General features: G+C 40.6%; 1 protein-coding gene across 4 annotated transcripts in view; it reads left to right on the forward strand.

Moving 5' to 3' along the window:
* Nucleotides 1-21,425, forward strand: part of PRKCB (protein kinase C beta) — a 312,071-nt gene that overhangs the window by 202,990 nt on the left and 87,656 nt on the right. For all 4 annotated transcript variants that reach the window (XM_032603893.1, XM_032603892.1, XM_032603894.1 and 1 more), the window contains 3 exons: nt 13,026-13,182; nt 14,369-14,503; nt 20,643-20,739. In XM_032603893.1, coding sequence (XP_032459784.1) covers nt 13,026-13,182; nt 14,369-14,503; nt 20,643-20,739 — 389 coding nt within the window. The remainder of the gene's footprint in view (nt 1-13,025; nt 13,183-14,368; nt 14,504-20,642; nt 20,740-21,425) is intronic.

Here is a 21,425-nt window from a genome sequence, read left to right on the forward strand (position 1 = left end):
AACCACTGAAGAAATTCTCCAAGATACAGTTGAGACAATACAAGGTAATTTTGTCTTCTCTTTTCCAACATCTAAGCCTCTTTAATATTTTTCTTTTATGTAATTGTATTGGTTGGTAGAATTTCTCTAAGAAATTCTGAAGAATTTCTCTAAGATACAGTTGAGAATTTCTGAAGAATTTCTCTAAGATACATTTGAGACAATACAAGCTAATTTTGTCTTCTCTTTTCCAACATCTAAGCCTCTTAATATTTTTCTTTTATGTAATTGTATTGGTTGGTACTTCCAGAATGATGTTAAATTATAGTGGTGATGGTAGGCATTTTTAATTTGATTGCAGCCTTAAGGGAACTAGAAATGCCTCTAGAGTTTCACCAGTAAGCATGATGAAAGCCTTTGATACATTTATCACACCAAGAAAAACATGTGTCTCTTCCTATTTTTCTAAGGGTTAAAAGAAAGAATGATTTATTAAATTTTGTCACTTGTCTTTTTTGTCATTTTTTGAGATAATTACATGTTTTTTCTCCTTTGACCTAGTTTTATAGTGAATAATGTTAATAGATTTTCTAAAACTATGAAGCGTTTTGTTTAGAGAGCTTGTAATCAGACTTGAGGTTTTGAAAGATCTCTTTGATGTAGGGGCGTGGAGGAAGCGCAGAAAGGAGCGAGACTGTAGGGGAGAAACCAGCTAGGAGAGAAAAAAGGAATGCGCAGACAACAACCCTGTGCAACTCCTGTTTACCCGTCACTCATTACCTGCCAAGGACAATACCAGGCACTTTACAGGCTTCAGATATGACTTAGTAATCACGTAACCCTATGACACAATTATTATTGTTAAGGTGGTAACTGTGGATAGTAAGAAGGGCTCAGGTACATAAAATGATAAAGAGGCAGAATGAATAGTACACAGTCAAAGATTTTACCGAGGGGAGGCGACCAAGGTGATTTCCAGATTTCTCACCACAGTTGGGTGAATGGTTAAGCACTCATCAAGGATGGCATTGAAAGAGGGGCAGCACATATGCTCTGTTCTGTATGCTGGTAGGTAGGTGGGGGTTGGGGGATAATGACAGGGAGGAAGTATTCTTTTTTTTTTTTAAGAAAAGAATGTTTAAAAAACTTCATTTTCATTTCTTCCTTTTTAGTGGCTCACATGAAAGTTTTCTCTCTTTTTTAACATCTTTATTGGAGTATAATTGCTTTACAATGGGGTGTTAGTTTCTGCTTTATAACAAAGTGAATCAGCTATACATATACATATATCCCCATATCCCCTCCTTCTTGCATCTCCCTCCCACCCTCCCTGTCCCACCCCTCTAGGTGGACACAAAGCACCGAGCTGATCTCCCTGTGCTATGTGGCTGCTTCCCGCAAGCTAGCTAGCTATTTTACATTTGGTAGTGTATATATGTCCATGCCACTCTCTCACTTCGCCCCAGCTTACCCTTCCCCCTCCCCATGTCCTCAAGTCCATTCTCAACGTCTGTGTCTTTATTCCTGTCCTGCCCCTAGGTTCTTCAGAACCTTTTTTTCTTTTTTTAGATTCCATATATATGTGTTAGCATACGGTATTTATTTTTCTCTTTCTGACTTATTTCATGAGAGTGAGTATTCTTGGACATGCTTTTGGGTTGATGTACTTATGGGATATCCAGTTCCAGATATATGGTAGACAGTTGTGTGTTCTGTTATAAAGCTCAGTAAAGAGCTTTTAGATAGAAATTAAAATCATGGGAGTAGGGCCCCTGGAAAAATGTGGAAATTAAAAAGCAAACTTCTACTTATTCTGTGGTTCAAAGATGAAATCTCAAGGAAAATTAGAAAATATTTTGAACCCATGAAAGAAAATGAAAATGCAACACATCAGAATTTGTGGAGTCCAGATAAAGAAGTGCTTGGAATGAGATTTATATTGTGGAATTCTACCAGGCATTTAAAAAAGAAATGACACTGATTCTTCTAGAAAACAGAAGAGTAGGGAACATTTTCTAACTTATTTTATGAGGATAGCATTACCCCGATACCAAAGTCAGACAAAAACAGTACAAGAAAACTACAGTTATCCCTTATAACCATAACTACAAAAATCTTCAACAAAATATTAGGAAATCAAACACAGAAATATGTAAAAAGAATAATACACCCCAACAAAGTAAATTTTATCCTGGGAATGCAAGGCTGGTTCAATAATTAAAAAATCAATTAATGTATTCCACTATGTTCATAATCTAAAGAAAAAAGAAGCACTTGACAAGATTTACTATCCATTTATGATAAAAGTTCTCAGCAGAGTAGAAATGGAAGGAAGCTTTCTTGATGTTATATAGGACATCTAGAGAAAAGTCTACAAGGTACTTAATAATGAAAGACAGCATGCTTTCCCCCTAAGCTATGAAACAAGACAAAGATGTCCACCCTCACCCACTCTATTCAGCTTCATGTTGGAAGATCTAGCTGGTGTAGTAAGAGAATAAAAATAAACGAAAGATTGGAAAAACAGGTTGAGAAATACAGATTGGAGGGGAAAAAACAAAACTGTCTCTGTACATAGAAAATGATGGTCTATGTAGAAAATCCAAAAGAATCTACCAAAAAACCTCCAAGAACTAATGAGTTAAATTGTAAGATATAAGGTGACCACATAAAAATCATTTGTATTTTTATATATCAACCTTTAACAGTTAGAAACTAAAATTTTAAAAACACCATTTACAGTAACTTCAAAACAAATGAAATATTTTGTTATAAATCTAACAAAACATGTCTAGGATCTGTATGCTGAAAATTATAAAACACTGCAAGAAATCAAAGAATACCTAAATATATGAAAAAGACGTACCATGTTTGAAGACTCAGCATACAGTAAAGTTGTCAATTCTTCAGACTGATCTGTAGACTTAATGAATTTCCAATCAAAATCTCAGCAGGATTTTTTTTTATTGATATGGACAAGGTGATTCTAAAATTTAATGGAAAGGCCAAAGAACTAGAAGGGCCAAAACAATTTTTAAGGTGAAGAATAACGTTGGCAGAATCGTAGTACTCAATCTTGAGACTTACTATATAAAGCTTCAGTAATCAGGCAGTGTGATTTTGGTAAAGGGATAGATACATAAATGACTGGAACAGAATAGAGAGTCCAGATATATACCCACACAAATATGGCCCATTGATTTCTTTTTTAAGTATAAAAACAAAGAAATTGAAAGACTATCCAGTCTTTCAGCAAGTGATGTTGGAAAGATTGGGCATCAATATGCAAACAAAATGAGCCTCACCTTCTACTTCATACCTTATATAAGAATTAACTCAAAATGGATTATAGATCTGAATGTAAAATATAAAGGTAGAAAACAGGAGAAAATGTTTATGACCTGGAGTTAAACAAAGAATTCTCAAACATAGCACTAAAAACATGGCTCATAAAAGAAAAAAATGATTATTTGGACCTTATTAAAATTTTTTTAAAAGTATGCTCTGCAAAAGACACTGTTATAGAATGAAAAGACAGGCTACAAACTGGAAGAAAATATTTGCAAATTACACATCTGACAAAGGACCTGAATCCAGAGTAAAGAGCTCTCAGAGTCATAAGTATGAAAACAACCCCACGAAAAAGATGGTCCAAAGACTCAAACCAACACACCACCAAAGACGATATAAACATGGCAAATTCATTCGCAAGAAGATATTCAGTATCACTAGAAATTAGGGAAATACAAATTAAAGCCACAATGAAATACCACTGTACACGTATTAGAATGGCTAAAATGATAACGATAATAAATACTGGGTGTGCTGGCAGGATGCAGAGTGAGAGAAACTTTCATTCATTGCTAGTGGGAATGCAAAATGGTACAGTCACTCTGGAAAACCTTTTGACATATATATATGTATGTATGTATGTATACATACACTTACCATATGACTTAATTATCTGACTCCTAGGAATTTACCCTAGAGAAATGAAACTTTTTGTTCATACAAAAGCATATGAATAGTTGCCCAGCTCTATCATAATCAACAAAAACTAGAGACCACTCAAATGTCCTTGAACAGGTGAATGGGTAAACTAACTGTGGTACATCCATACAGTGGAATATTCCTCATCAATAGAAGGGAATTAACTGTTCATACATACATCTTGGCTCACTCTCAAAGGAATTTTGCTGAGTTAGAAAAGCCAATCTCAGAAGGTTTCATACTGTATGATTCCATGGATATACCATTCTTAAAAAGATAAAACTGTAGTAAGTGAGAAATAGATCATCGATTGCTAGGAGCTGAGGGAGGGGGCAGTTTGTAACTAGGAAGCAGCAGCACAAGGGTTTTTTTCTGGAATGACAGAATTGTTCTGTATCCTGGTAGTGTGGTGGTTACATGAATCTATACATGTGTCAAAATTCAGAAAACTATACACCAAAATAAAAAAGTCAGTATTACTGTATGCTGTATTTAATTTAAAAAATTAAATGCCATAGGCAGAAAATAAACAGATAAAAGATAAAGAGAGGAAAGGAGGGTGGGAGGGAGGGAGGAAGAGAGAGAGACACTGAGAGCAGGGGAGGACAGAAGGTAAGGCAATAGCCTGAGATGAAAGAGGAGCTGGCTCAGGGGAAGGTGTGAGCAAGAAGGAGCTCATGTTACGATAATAAAAAGTAATGTAAAAAATAAAGTAAATTAAAATGCGTAGAAACAGTAAATAGAGGAATGCCAACTGCAGAAAATATTATCAGTAATATGGAAACAAGCTTAAGGAGTACTTCCAGGTGGCAGGGAAAAGGGACAAAGAAATGACTACAATCATGAAAAAAAAAAAAAGATGTAGAGGACAGACAGCATTGATCCACAGGTAAATGGAATCAGATGTTCCTGGAGAAAAGACCAGCTAAATGGAAAAACACCTATATTGAGAGTAGAGTTCCAGACAAACAAATAATAAACTGCATAAAAAGAATTTTTTAAGAATGAAACATAAAATCCAAGACCAAAAAATAGTCATGAGTCTCAAGTAACACAGGGTCAAAATACATAAAAGCAAAAACTGCTAGAAGTGAAAGGAGAAATTTATAGAAATACCATCACAGGAGGGTTTTAAAACATACTTTGTCAGTCTTTGACAGATAAAACAGATACAAAAATATGGATATAGATAACTTAACTAATATAATTAAAGTGAGTGTCCAGTACCTCTATCTTGAAGCCTGAACCCTTCCATAAGAGAAACACCTTTTTCCCTACTATGCACAAAATTGGTGATATGTTAGCTTGCAATGCAAACCTTATGAAATTCTTCACAAAATGCCCCAGAAATGGCTCAGCCCACATTTTCTGATGAAAACATAATAGAACTAGAAATTCATGACACAAACATAATACAGAAGGTCCTCAGATGAACAAGATGGAGCGGGAATCAGGTGGGAGCCTTAAAATGATGAGGTCTTGAAATTGCTTCTGTCGAGAATGAGATGGGGGGTTGACTGGGCACACCCAGTAGGGTTGACAGGTGGTGTGGAGGGCCAAGGTGTGGTTGGGGATCCTGAGTGGGTCATGCATCAAGCCCCCACTTTCTCCAGGGGCACTCTAAGCCATATATCACTGATGGTCTGAGGTATGCAGACAGGATGTTGTTGAAAAGACAAAATATTTAAGCCTGTGGCCAGAAGTGATTGGAGGGCTTTCCATATTGGTAGGGTTAGGAAAAAAGTAATAACTCAGGCGCACACTGATGGACCGGAGGAAAGGAAAGAGTTGAGGGATCTGAGGGTTTGATGAGGTTAAAAAAAAAAAATTGGTGTAAAGGGAGCAGGGGATTAAAAGGATAAAAGGTTATTGGGGAGTTCAGAGGAAGAGCCATTCCAGGTGGCTGGATTGGGATGGAGAGGAAGCCATAATATAAGAAGAAGGAAGGGATCTATCTCATTTGGCTTCAGATCATCTATCATTCTCTGACTACCTCCTCTAGGTTCATTTATATGAAAATCACATTGGAGAGATGCTCTTTTAACCTTGAAATGGATCTTAATAGTTATATAATTTGATCTAAATTCTCTCAAAGGAGAAAGGAAATCAACGTTTGTTGAACCTCTGCCACGCGCTTTACACTATACTTCAACACCATTATCCTCTATAATTAGGGGAACCATATAATTTATTGTCCAAACTGGACTCTCTTGAGAGTAAAAGGACAACAGATAGAGACTGAGGCTGCTCTGGGTAAACTGGCATGGATGGCCATCCTATAATTATCACACATCCCTTTGAGTTGTATGTGACTTCATCAGCGTTTCGAAGACAGGGGAACTCAGGCTCAGAGAAGTCTTTTTACTTAAGGGCACCCAGTTAGTGAGAGTAAAGGCAGAGGCAGGATTCAGACCTGAAGGTGTGTGTGACTCCAGAGGCTAACTATTGCTAATTTGGGTCCTGATTCACCTGCATTAGCTCCCCCATCATCGTTTCACTTGCCTTGGCTTGACAGACTGTCTTCCAGACAGACACTGTGACGGTCCCAGCTGGAAGTCTGTCTCAACACAAATAAATGGATGTGTGATAACTGTACCATTGCCAGCAGTGACGGGAAGCCAGCTGCTCTAGGAGCCTTTGGCCACGATGTGCCTGGGATGCCGTAGATGCTGCATGTGGGCTGCCCAGAGACCCCAGGTTTGCTTACTTTGTAATCAGATTCCATCAGATGAGGCCAGGGATGGCCAGTTAAGATGACTGGAAGGGGATTCTGATGGATCCATGGCTCCCAAAAGCTGTAGCATCAGAGAACCTTGAGGTTAGAAGAAGTAATAAGTGAACAGGAATCAAAAGGATGCGGATCTAGGAGTAGAGGGCTGAAGAAGCTTGTAACTTAAGAAGGTGTAGCAGGGCAGTGTGGAGGGATTTGGGGTTAACCAAAGGTCCAGTGAACTGTCATCCATCTGGAGGTCACTGGAATGGAACGAGGGAGATGCAGAGCAGGAGTGCTAGAATAGGTGGATGGTTATGAAATTTTTCACCTGTTTAGTCTCTTTCCTCCAACCCTGCTTTGATTCTGGGATATGTGCTGGGGGCATCCAGCTGATCTTAAAGAGGTCATTCTGGGTCTGTGCATTGTTCACCAAGGGCTCAGGGATTGAAACCATGATCTTTGCAGACCTAGTTGCTCTAAAAAGTCTCTGGGGAACAGGGTGCAGGTCTCTGAAGGCCAGAACAATGGATTCTTGGAGGCTGTAGATGCACCACAACTGAATTGTTTTTTAAACTAAGTTTTAATAACACAGTTAATATAAGAATGCATTCTCTTTTTAATAAATTCAGAATATGACAGTTAAGGCTGACGTCTCTTTTGCCCACAGCCCCCAAACCAGATTCCTTTACCTCTTCCACAGATGTAACCGTTACTTCAAGCCAATTTTGGGTTTATCCTTCCAGACTCTTTTCTATATATTTACATTCATATATGACCTTGTAGAAAATTTATTTTATTATACTTGTCTCTTGACGATTTGGAGGGCCTTGTTTATTAAAACTTTTTATTTTGACATAATCTCAAAGTTACAGAAAAGTTGCAAGAACAGTACAAGGAATATGTATGCTGTTCACCTGATTTGATTTACCACTTGTTCATGTCTTGCTACATTTGGTTCATCATTCTCTCTGTTAAATATTTTTATGTGTGTGTGTGTGTGTATATATATATATTTTTTTTTTTTTTTTTTTTTTTTTTTTGCGGTATGCGGGCTCTCAGTGCTGTGGCCTCTCCCGTTGCGGAGCACAGGCTCTGGACGCGCAGGCTCAGCAGCCATGTCTCATGGGCCCAGCCGTTCCGCGGCATGTGGGATCTTCCCGGACTGGGGCACGAACCCCTGTCCCCTGCATCGGCAGGTGGACTGTCAACCACTGCGCCACCAGGGAAGCCCTGTGTGTGTATATTTTTTCCCAGCCATCTGAGAATAGGTTGGAGTCATGGTTCTCATTTGCCCCTAAATACATCAGTGTGTATTTCCCAAGAACAAGGACATTCTCTTGCATATGTACACTTATCCAACTCAGGAAATGTAACACTGACCCAATGCTATTATCTAATTCACAGTCCCGATCCAGAGTTCATCAGCTGAACCACTGATGTCCTCCGACCTTTTTCTTAAATAAAGAAGCATTATACTGTAATTGTCTATCTTCATCTTGCTATTTTCTTCAACATGTTAGTGCATGTAGACAGCCCGGTGTTACTGACACGTACCTCGTATTTCACAGTGTGAATATGCTGTAGATTATTTACCCCTTCCCCTGTTGATGGGCACTCAGATTATTTCCTACTTTTTGTCGTTGCCAACATCCTCAAACATAACTTAATGTTGGTGTGTGTTGCTTTGAATAACTGTTCTGAGGACATGTAGTGAGGACAAATGAGGACTCGTGATGTTGAAGAAAGGACCTTCAAAAGGAGTTAATAAAGAGAAGCTCCTGGTTCACACAGTGTAGGATAATGGCTATAAAGCAACACAGTTATTCAGACTTTCCAATAGTTGGTTCAAAAAAAAAGACTAGGAAAGTTCTTGGTGAAGAACGATTCTTAGGAAAATAGTTAACAGTAGTGCTATCTTTTATGGATTCAGCACCGTGTTAGGTAACTGGCACCAGAATGCAGAGGCCTCATTTGCTCTGAAGGCCCTTTGATGGAAACAGCCAGATCTTACCCCCCAGCCAGCTTCACTTCCAAGGCAAGCAATGTTCTCTTGATTGGGACACTTTTCTCCTGTGCACTTAGCAGGCTTCCACCAGGGGGGAAGGTTGCTATTTCTGCTTTGTGTGAAGCATTTTGTACCATCTGGGCTGGCTGAATTTCAACAAAGATAGTAAAGAAACATTTATCAAGAAAAATCAAAGTCAGTCTCGCCAAGTGTGGTCTAGAGAGATTTGCTTTCTCGATACATATGCAGCTCTCTTGCTGCTGGGAAACATGACTGTACTTTGAAAAGCTTCAGGAGGGACAGGCCTTTGGATCTTAGCCTGCAGCTACTGTCAACTGCTCATGATACAGTGGCTCTAGGAGCCAGAGCTCTTGGAGATATGAACAGTCCCAGAATCAATTCTGTTCCGTACCTTTCCACAGAAATTTTTGGCCCCTTTGGTAGAGGAGAGACCCAAAAGGACAGAAGTAGAAGAAAGGGTTCTATAAGGGTTGGGGGAAAGATGGAGTCATGCCTCAGTTAGGAATGTTTGGTTCAGGGGAAGTAGATGCCCAGGGAGAGGTCATTCTTAAACCATTAGTTATGAGATTGGCTCAAGAATACAACATACACTTGTCTTGCAAAGAGCACTCTGAAAGAGCTGTGAGCTTGCAAATTTAAATAGAGGAATGCCCTGGTGATTGTCCTGTGGTGTCAGTTCATAAGACAGGGGAGGGAGCGTGGTCTTTGAAGAAAGACGCTGTTTCCACTTGCATATGTGTTGCCAATCAACCAGACAGACAAGTTTCTTGCACTTCAGAGCATCTCAAACCATGTTTTTATGCAGTTCCCTAGAGTGATAGATGTGTCATTCCAAGATCCCAGCCTAGAAACTGGCACATGCTGTTTTCCTTGGAAGGCTCAGTAAATGAAAGTAACAGTTGGAGATTGTATTCCATGGGGGAAATGCATGGGGATATTAAGAAATTATATCATCTAGGAAAGTTTTACCTAATGTGTGCTCTGTGGGCTAGCAGCATCAGCATCACCTGGGAACTTGATAGAGAAACGAATGAGCAGGTGTCACTCCAGACTTACTGAATCAGAATCTATCTGTGGGAATACGTGTCTCACGGGTCCTCTAGGTGACCCTTATCCACGCTGAGGGTTGAGGAGCATTCCTCTAGAAGGGTTCAAATGGAAAAGCTGGATGCATTATTCTCAAGAAGGAAAACCACAAGTGGTTCTGTTTAATATCAGTCTGTCTGGAAATGGTTAAGTCTTCATAATAAAAATAGACAAATGTGGCACAGGGGGCACTGCATATGAATTTTAAGAACAGTGAAATAGCAATAATATAGCTAGCATTTATTGACTATTCCCTAGGTGCCAGGTTCTGTGCTAAACATGTATATTCCTTGTCTGACTGTACTCTTATAATAACCCAATGAGGTATGTATTATCTCCATTTCACTGATCAAGAATTTGAGGTTTAAAAATGTGAAATACCTGCTAGGCAAGATGCAGACCCTGGCACCTTATAGACCTGTATCCACTACACTATATGACCTGGCTACTGTCTCATTAGAAATCAACTGTACTTTGAATAAATTTGGTTTTATATATCCCTTGGGGACAAAATCAACATCTTATGTTGGCGCCCCTGTCACCAGTACCTAGCAGAATGCCTAACACATTAGGGACCTGCTTATTTATTTATTTATTTTTTAAAATAAGATGTTGGGGGTAGGAGTTTATTAATTAATTTATTTATTTTTGCTGTGTTGCGTCTTCGATTCTGTGCAAGGGCTTTCTCTAGTTGTGGCAGCGGGGGCCACTCTTCATCGCAGTGCGCGGGTCTCTCACTATCGCGGCCTCTCCTGTTGCGGAGCGCAGGCTCAGTAGTTATGGCTCACGGGCCCAGCCACTCTGCGGCATGTGGGATCCTCCCAGACCAGGGCTCGAACCTGTATCCCCTGCATTAGCAGGCAGATTCTCAACCACTGCGCCACCAGGGAAGCCCCAGGGACCTGCTTATTGAGCTTAACCAAATCAAAGAGGAAAAATTCTTGCTTTTGGTGCAAAAATGAGATACAACTTGCAAGCTGAGGTGGAACATGAATTCAACCTGTGGATAAATGGAAGAAAGGGCCATGTACTAGAGTGCAGAACAGTGTCAATGCAGAATAAGTTACAACTTGCGTCCCGGGGTCCCTTGTCACTCCTCAGACAGTCCACCCAGCCCTTTCCTCATTTCATTTATTCAGTCTCAACCCTTTACTAGCTATATGATCTTAGGCAAGTGAGCCTCCCCTGACTCCCATCCCTAGCAGTGGTTAGCTGCTTGCATGTAGGAAAATAAAGGGAAAATATTTGAATTTAACTAAGGCTGTGTTTGTCAGATAAAATGGAAAGAAAGAGGAGTAAGGGAGTTGACAGTAATTTCAGGGACTGATTATAATGCACCCAAAACTCTAAACTGGGGGTGAATGGAGTAAAGGCAAGAGGGAATGGGAAGAAAGAGAAAATATATTGTGCTCAATAGACTGGTGATGAAAGGCCTGTAGCAGTGGGGTACTAGAGTTAATGAACTGGAAAATGGGAAGTGGCATAAGATCGTGGGGTACATTGAAACTGAGTTTAAGAAAGTAGTGTAGGGCTTCCCTGGTGGCGCAGTGGTTGAGAGTCCGCCTGCTGATGCAGGGGACACGGGTTCGTGCCCCGGTCCGGGAAGATCCCACATGCCGCGGAGCGGCTGGGCCTGTGAGCCATGGCTGCTGAGCCTGCGCATCCGGAGCCTGTGCTCTGCAACGGGAGAGGCCACAACAGTGAGAGGCCCGTGTACCACACAAAAAAAAAAAGAAAGTAGTGTAATTGCTGGATGATAAGCACCAGGTAGGAGGTGATGGGGGCGGAAGCAAAGGCTGCAGGGAATGGGGGATACTTTACCCCTGCATTTCTGTTTCTGTTATCTTATTACACTTATGAAATACTTAGAAAAGATGTTGAATGATAGCTGTGGTAATGGGTATCTTTGTCTTATTCCTGACTTTAATGGGATTGCATTTATCATTAACTTTGGTGTCTATTATTTCAGATATCCTTTATCCTGTGAAGAAAATTTCCTGTTATTTCTAGCTAATTGCAGTGATCCTGTGGTTTTCTCCTTTGACCTATAAATATGATGAATATTTTAATAATACATTTCTAAGGTTGAACCGTCTTTGCATTCCTGGTAGGAGTCATTATCTATTAGCCTTCTAGCAGACAGTCTGATTGAGTCTGCTAATACATTCCTTCCCTTGGCTGCCTGCATTACTGGTTTTGAACTGACTCCTAATTAACTTCTTCCCATTTCTCCAGGTTGATGTCTTATTCTTCCTTATCCTCCCTATTCCCAGTTGCATCTGCACTGCTGACCTCTGCTTCCTTTCCCCTCTCTAAGCCTCCTTTACCCAGAGCGTTGTTGGTTGAGGGTGGAGCCTAATGGTAATGCTGCTCTTTTTCTCTCTGTGGGCTGTCTGGGTACTGGTTATGGGTGCTACATGGAAAATAGTTGTACTTTGGTTTAGAGGGCAACTCTTTGTCCTTTAGCTTTTTCCTTTTGAATTCAGGTAAAATGCACATAAGATAACATTAACCATTTTAAAGTGTACAATTCAGTGGCAGTTAGTACATGAGCAGTGTCGTGCAACCATCATTTCTATCTAGTTCCAAGGAATTCTGTCACCTGTGAAGGAAACCCCATAACCATTAGGTAGTAGCTCTCCATTCCACCTCCCACCAGCTCCTGGCAGCCACTAGTCTGCTGTCTCTTTGGATTTACCTGTTCTGGGTGTTTTCTATAAATGGAATCATAGAATATGTGACCTTTTGTGTCAGAGTATACACATGTTCATAGCAGCACTATTCACAATAGCCAAAAGGTGGGAATGGCCCAAATATTGATCAACTGTTGAATGGATAAACAAAATTTGATATGTCCATACAAGCGGGTATTATCCAGTCATAAATGAAGTACAGTGTGTTTGAACCTTGAAAGCATTATGCTAGATGGAAGAAGCCAATCTTGTAGACTTTTTGGAAAATAAGATTAGAGAACTTACAGTTAATCTAGGGGACAGAGTGGGGAGAGCTGTATGAAAGTCAGAAATCAATTTTAACCCAATATAGAGCAGAGTCTACATCTTTTCAGTTTATCTCACTTTGTACGCTTCTTAGCTGTTGATGTTAATAAATGAAAATTCCCGTTAAGTAAGTGTGATGCCAATGATCTTTTCACAGGTTCTACAACCATCAGTAGCTGGTGCTTAAATATTCTGGGGCTATTAATGCTAAAACTGCTTTTTCTGTTTTTAGTAAGAGATGCTAAAAACCTTGTACCTATGGACCCTAATGGCTTGTCAGATCCTTATGTGAAACTGAAACTGATTCCTGATCCCAAGAGTGAGAGCAAGCAGAAGACCAAAACCATCAAGTGCTCCCTCAACCCCGAGTGGAACGAGACATTTAGATTGTAAGTTAAAATCATTGCAGCCCAGCCTGGGTGGTGCAGGTTGGGTTGTGTGGGCCACCTGAGGTTGGGGAGGTCCTCTCCCAGCTTCTCTTTCCTTCGCTCCTTCCCTGCCTCCCTCCTTCCTTCCTTCCTTTCCTTCCTCCCTCCATCTGCATTTTTGCATTGCAAGCCAAGTAAAAATTGGAATTTTTTTTTATACACTGCTGAGAATGTCTCTGGTGTGGGAGAGTGGGTGGGATGGAAAATAGTGTGATGTGTTGCTAGGTGAAGGCAAATTGTGGGAGAAGCTCTGGGTCTTGGCAAACATGGGACATAACCCATAGGGTGTGGGGATGACCTCTCTATGGCTGGGTGCGTGAATAATGCTGGGCCTGTAGCTTGCCGGGAGCTCTCTGCCAGCTGCCATGGAGGATTTTACGTGGCTAGTGCTCCAAGAATGTGGGTTCACTTCTTGATGCATCTGGGCCAACAAATATGACATATATCAGCCGATACTTATTGAGCATGTACTATGTATAACGAGCACTGAATTAAGTGATCTAGCTTCGTTGGTCATTTCATCCCCATTTTACCAGCGGGGCTTAAAGAGATTAAAGCACAGGCCAATGTCCCACAACAAATGGAGCAGGATTCAGCAACAGACAGTCTGACTTCAAGGGCCATGGGCCAAAAGCATGATTCCTTGTGGTGCCTCGTTCCTTCTTTCCCCTCTCAGGGCAAAACTGGGGGCCTATCTCAGCCTCAGTCAAGGACATGCCCTAGAACAATCTCCCCTAGACTGGCACCATCAAGACTCTTTCCTTCATACATTTCCTCAGCCTCATCCTCAACCCGCATGTGTGCAAACACTCACACAATTATATGATTGACATCTATAGTTCTTACAGTGACTGTGTCAGTAGGATTTCCTGAACATTATGGATCCTATTAGGACATAAGGCAGCAGAAGTAGTTAGAACTGTCCCTGTCAGAGCTGGCCTAGGCCCTCCACCTGTTTAAACCGCTGTAAAACAGGAAAAGCTCTACCTCCCTGGGGAGCTTGCCTGGGATGGAAGCTGAATATGTTTCTTACAACAGCTTGTAATCCTTAAAAATTCCTACCTTCAGGCTTTGTCCTCTTGTACATTTCATCTGCTTGAGAAATCACCATAACCTCCACTGACTTCTCTTTTTTTTCTCCTTGCAGCCAGCTGAAAGAGTCGGACAAAGACAGAAGACTGTCTGTAGAGATTTGGGATTGGGATCTGACCAGCAGGAATGACTTCATGGGATCTTTGTCGTTTGGGATTTCTGAACTGCAGAAAGCTGGTGTTGATGGCTGGTAAGGGAAATTTCACTTTGAAAGCAACAGTACAGGTTGGTCCATCAAAATGTGGGAGCAAGTATGTTTCCCTTTTTCTCCTAAATGTGAAAGACTAAAGCAGAATCACAAAGGGAAAGCTGGTAGATTGGCTCTGCCTCATAGATGGTTTTATTTAGTCCTCATGCAAAAAAAAAGAAAAGAAAAAAGAATTAGTTGCCAATATTTTCAAAATCAGGACATTTCCCATAAAAATCTGGACCTAGAGGGCAAAAATGAGGACAGTTGAATAGTTAATACCCCCTTTAGACAGGATGTGGATTTTCTATTTGCCACGGTCCTCATCAGTCCCTGTTGTTTTACAGCTGCCCCACTTTACACAATTATATGGCTTGACAGGCCCCATGGGCACTAAAAGGGCTCTCACGCTTTACCCAGAAGATACATGTAATCCACTGTCAGATTCTGACCCCTTAAGAAGATGCTTCTTCATTGGGACTGCTTACCAAGCCTGGTCACAAAAGTGCTGGAAGGTTGCTGTCACAGCCAGCTGCAAAATCTCCTTTGTTCTGACATTTTTGCTTTATTCCCTTCTAATGGCAAAAAAATCCTTCCCCAATATTCCCATCAGAGAGGCTGGATAAGTCCTCTTTGGCAACTGTTTCCTTCCCAGTTATCTGAGTAAAGGAGTCAGAAGAGATGGCCCACCTTGGCACTAGAACTTTGGGAGAAGTAGTCATTAGGGGTGCTCCTATCTCTTTAAGAGAAATTGTCTCATTTCTGAATGGTCCCTGCTCAGGGCTTTTTCAGTTACAAGTGAAAGACAATCAAAATCAAACTGGTTTAGCAAGAAAGAGAATGGATCACTGGGCCCTCACATCCTTTCCATCGTCCTCCTTACAACTTCCTTGTCTCTCCTCCACATTTATTGTAGGCTTTTATTCAAATATATATTGAGTATCCACTCCATTCTAGTCACTAGAGGTACAAAATAGTAGAAAATAGTGTTTGATGCTGATGAATGCTATAGAGAAAAGTAAGCAAGAAACAGGGGTAGGGACTGCCAGGGGACGGTGACATTCTGGTTTAATAACGTGCTCAGGAAGGGACTCTCTGAAGAGGTGACATACAGCCAAGACCTGATGGGGGTGAGGGAATGGACCGTGTGAAGATACAGGGAGAAACTGTCCCACACAGAGACAATTAACCTGTCCACTTTGGTTGCAGAATTGTAGGGACCTCTTGCCTAGTCGATCCTTTTCCAAGCTTCCATGTTCAGTCTTTCCAAGTCCTCTGGCTTTGTTTAAAAAGTGACATGTTGGGCTTCCCTGGTGGCGCAGTGGTTGAGAGTCCGCCTGCTGATGCAGGGGACACGGGTTCGTGCCCCGGTCCGGGAAGATCCCACATGCCGCAGAGCGGCTGGGCCCGTGGGCCATGGCCGCTGAGCCTGCGCGTCCGGAGCCTGTGCTCCACAACGGGAGAGGCCACAACAGTGAGAGGCCCGCGTACCGCCAAAAAAAAAAAAAAAAAAAAGTGACATGTTGTTGGATTTTAAAAAAAAAGAAAACGTTATTCTGAAAGTGTTTTCCTCTTTTCCATACGGAAGTGTTTTAACACGTTTGGTCTTAATTTCTCCATTTTTGTCATGGTGTTTCTGTTTCTAAAGGTTTTATTTTTTTCCTTTGCTATTTCATTCTTTTCTTTTTTTTTCTGCAGCTGAACAGATTATCCTAAAGCATTGTTACCTTAAAGTCATATTTCTTTAAGCTTTCTTTTGTTATTACTAATAGTCATGTTTTGGTCTTATCACACACAAAAAATAACAAAAGCTTTGGAATCAGACTTCGTGGCTTAGAATTTCTGTCCTACCACTTCCTAGCTGTGTACCCCTGGGCAAGTTCCTTTGCCTTTCTGTGCCTTCTTTCCTCATTCGGAGATAGTAGTGGTAATTAAGTCATAGGATTGTTGTGACATTAAATTAGTTAATATAAGAGAAGTGCCCAGTGTCTGGTAAATAGTAGGCACTCAGTAAGTGTTAGTCATTATTATTAATTGAATAATTATTAGAAAAATATAAATAAGCAAACAAAATATTATCGGGATCCCATTGCCCAGAGATAATCACTATTGACCATTTTTAGAGTTTTTTTCTGTGTGTGTGTGTATGAAACAAAAATGAAAACTTACTGTCCATACTGTTTGGCAGTGTGCATTTTTCACCTAACAATACATTATGAACCCTTTTCCCTATCATTCAGTAATCTTAGGCAACATCATTTTTAGTAGCTTCATATAGTCCATTCTTATAGATCAGCCTCAATTTACATATTTACATATTCTTATTATAAGATATGCAATGCTTACCTATATAAATAATTCTACAGTAAACATACTTATAGTGAAACCTTTGGGCATGGCTTTAATTATTTCCTAATAAATTCCTAAGCCTGGAATCAATGGCTTTGAGACCATATGCATTATTCAAGTATTTGCCATAATGTTCTGTAATTTTTTTCAGTCAATTTACATCCTCACCAATGCTGTGTGAGACTTTTCATTTCACTCACACTTGTCAACATCTGGTATTATAAATTTCAAAGATGATGCAAAGGCTATACATATTTTGTTACTAATTATACATATTTACATAATATACATAATATGATACACGTTTTTATATGTACTTTTCTTATTTTATAATATAAATATTTATTATTATTATACATACATTTGTTACTAATTATGTTGAATGCTTTCATTTGTATATTGCCTTTTTTTTGTATTTATAAGTGACTATTTCCGGTGTTTTGCCTATCATTTTCTTATTCATTTAGAAGAACTTTTTTTTTTTTTGCGGTACGTGGGCCTCTCACTGTTGTGGCCTCTCCCATTGCGGAGCACAGGCTCCGGACGTGCAGGCTCAGCGGCCATGGCTCACGGGCCCAGCCGCTCCGCAGCATGTGGGATCTTCCCGGACCGGGGTGTGAACCCATGTCCCCTGCATCAGCAGGTGGACTCTCAACTACTGCGCCACCAGGGAAGCCCTAGAAGAACTTTTTATGTAAGAAGGATAATACTATATCTTTGCTGAAATGTATGTTGCAATATTCCCCTCTTTGATGTTGTAGGTTAATTCTGGTAATATGCATTTTTTTCTTAGTGGTATATAAAGCATTCCATTCAACTCTGATTAATATAATAAATATCAAGCCAACTGCCAGAAAAAGTTCTCTAGTTTATCCACTGATTCACTAGTTGTTTTCTGAATTATCCATCCTATTTTTACTGTCTCCTATGGATTTTAAAATTTACTAATTATATTTTTCTTCTGAAAGTAGTCTTTCCTCAGCTCAGATTGTTGCCACTTCATAGATGCATCAACCTCTTGGATCTCATTGAAAATATGAGTTAGATATTTTCTGGAATTTTCTCTCTTTTGGCACCAGTTCTATTTCATGGGAATCTGATTCCTCATCGTTTCTCTTTATTTTAATGAGTTTTCCACATGCCCTCCTTATAGAAGGGTGAACGCAGAAATGTTGAGTGTCCCTGTTCTAATCTTTCACATCCAGATGAAGGGAGAAAGGAGCCTTTTGTATTTTTTGGAGTTCTTCTTTGTTGGATCGAGGGTCCTGGTCCTGTAGATATTTGGGAGAGGGCTACGGCTGGAGTCAGCTGCACGGCAGGCAACCCTACTGCCCCATGGAGGGGCATCTTCCCCCTGTTGGTTTTGTGCATCTCAAAGTCGGAAGGGGTTCCTGCTCTTCTTTTCTAATGGGCACAATTGTCCGTATTTGGAGGCCATAGTGACAGCATACTGGCCACAGCAATCGTGAGGTGGTGGTGCTGTGCTCTAACCAATGCCCCAGGTGCTGACGTGTCCTGTACTTGCTGAATATGGTTCGGAATTTTTGACCCTCGTCCAGTCCCTGCTGGTCTGTTCCAGGGTTGTTAGTGGGGTCCTGTTGAGGTTCCCACTGGCTGATCACAGCTGGTCAATCCTCTTTGATGTGTATTTTCCAAAGTATGGGGCCCCAAATGGCTTAGGTAGTACATGGTTGGGGCATCAGCCATATTGAATTGTATCCTGACAAAGCTATTCTTTTTTTTTTTTTTTAATTTAGTTTACTTACTTACTTATTTATTTATTTATTTATTGGCCGCGCCATGCAGCATGCAGGATCTTAGTTCCCCGAGGGATCAAACCCGTGTCTCCTGCATTGGGAACATGGAGTCTTAACCACCGGACCGCCAGGGAAGTCCCAAAACTATTCTTTTGTTGGTGTTGCTTCAGTTCTTGAGTTTACTGCAGAGAAAGTCTCAGAGGGCGCTGGTGTATCCTTAATACTCTTTAACCCTTGCTGCTTGCTGCTCCCCCATTTTAATAAAAGGGGCAGGTATTAGTCTCAGAGCCTTTGGTAAGCAACACCATCTACTTGGCTTTGAGTAGCTTTGATTTGCGTATGCTTCATTTTTTACAGATACATACTTTCTGCTTGTAACAAGTGTTGTTGGCTTTCTTTACAAAGAAGAGATATAAAGTGTCTTTTTAAAGTGAAGTTATTATTTGAAAAGACAATTTAATGAAAAACATTGTCAAAAATAACATCCAGATATAGCAAACTCCACAAAGCTGGAGGAATTTTGCCAAACACTGCTTCCGTGCTCTCTTACTAATACTTTAATTTGCAGAACTTCCTGGAAGTCCCTGCTGTGTGTATAACACCCTTCTTGATTCCCAGCAAAGATACAGATGTTCTCTTACTTTTGTATTTATTTAGGTAATTTCTTTGGCAGTTTGGAAGATGAGCACTGAATATTAAATGTGGAGGTGTCCAGGCTCAAATTGTCATCTCTGCTTTGAGTCACCTATCTCTCTATTTTTAGAAGCTTGCCTAGGAAGATTTGTGAATGGAGAAAAAAAATTGTGATGAAAATTGTAAATTCTGGTTAGAAAGTCTCTGGGGGTGAGGAGTTTTGGGTTCTTTTCCCCCCTGCTGACTCCAGTGCCTTGGGAGTGTCCCTTTTCCTTCCTCACACTCATCTCAGTCTGACTAGATGGAAACATCTTTGTGGTCTAGAAACAAACTGAAACCATCTTGTTTATTATAGTAATATTAATATCAGTAACAATGATGATGATACCTTTTATTGAACACTTGCTAAATGCCAGGCACCAGGCTTATCATTTTACATGCATCATCATATCTCAGCTTCACAGTCATCCTATGAAAAAGACTTTTATTCCTATTTATTGATGAGAAAAATCGAGGCTCAGAGGACCTACCTAGCTTCAGTTATCCAAAGAGGCAAGGGAAGAGGTGAGATTTGGACCCAGGCATAGTTTGACTCCAGGGCTTGTGTACTTTCTCAGGAGCCTGACTACCGAGCACTTTGGGAAGGTTTCTGCATAGAAAAACGGCGTCAGTGAGACAAGTCCAGAGTCATCCAAGTGCTGGGATGGCCGGGTGGCAGCATGTGAAAGGGGATAGAAATGCTGGGACAGCGTGATAGGAATACGTTGACGGTGGGAGATCCTCAACATTCTTTCAGAATCAGAAAGCACATAATGGACCAAAAAAGTAGGTAGAAACACTGAATGATATAATCAAGAAAATTATGTGTGTCTGTGTGTGTTTAGAGAGACAGAGAACCTTGCGTCCTATAAACCCATTTTTTTCTGATGTGTTTCTGATGGTTATAAAAATATATAGTGTCCCTGGCTACACACACACACACACACACACACACACACACACACACACACACACACACACCCTAAAACAAAAAACCCTCAACACATGTTTTTGTTTTTGTTTTTTTAACATTTTTATTGGAGTATAATCGCTTTACAATGGTGTGTTAGTTTCTGCTTTACAACAAAATGAATCAGTTATATGTATGCATATGTTCCCATATCTCTTCCCTCTTGCGTCTCCCTCCCTCCCACCCTCCCTATCCCACCCCTCCAGGCGGTCACAAAGCACTGAGCTGATCTCCCTGTGCTATGCGGCTGCTTCCCACTAGCTCTTTACCTTACGTTTGGTAGTCAACACATGTTTTTAAAGCAGAGCTTTCTATAGACTTCCCTCCCTTATCCTAATCAACAAAATTATATTAAGTAGAGTCATGGAATTTGTCTTTCCTTTGCTCCCTTTAGGTTTAAGTTACTTAGCCAGGAAGAAGGCGAGTACTTCAACGTACCTGTGCCACCGGAAGGCAGTGAGGGCAATGAGGAACTGCGGCAGAAATTTGAGGTGAGATGTCTTTCTTTTGGCATCAGTGGGAACCGGTTGAGTCTGCCTCTGTGCTGTTTTTCTTGTTTATGATGTGGTTTCTACCAAGGCCTTTCCTGACCCTGTGCCTTTGCGATGTGGTTCTGCTTTCCAGAAAACTCCTATTTATCCTTCAAGACCCCAGTTAAACGTCCCCTGCCTTGTAAAGTCATTCTGCCTGCCTGTCCTCATTCAGATTTAGACTTTTCCTTGAGAGTCTTCATTCACTACCCAGGTCATTTTGATGGTGGCTTGGACAGGGATGTTAGTAATGATGAATGAAAGCAGTGGACAGGGTAGAGATATCTTGGAAGCTTAGTCAAGTAGGCTTGCTGAGGGATAGAATCTGGATTTGGATCTGTCGGCAGGATGGTGCTGTATTAACAAATGGAATTGATAGTGCTGGTGACTCTGTGAAATACCCATGGATGCATTTCTCGAAGATTAAGAGCCCTTGGCTCTGACCTTGGGCCATAGCGCTGGTCTGCTTCTACCCCAGATAAGCCCCTTCCCTTCTGTGGAGCCAAATAGACTCCATACATGAGACTAGTAGGTATGTAGGACATCCCAGTTTTACAAAGAAAACGTTTTGGGGAAAATGGGTTTGAGTCCCTTCATTATATGTGTATTGAGTGATTTTAAAGTAGTTTCATAAGGGAAAACACATT

Source organism: Phocoena sinus, chromosome 15 (assembly GCF_008692025.1).
Source record: "Phocoena sinus isolate mPhoSin1 chromosome 15, mPhoSin1.pri, whole genome shotgun sequence".
Lineage (NCBI taxonomy): Eukaryota > Metazoa > Chordata > Mammalia > Artiodactyla > Phocoenidae > Phocoena > Phocoena sinus.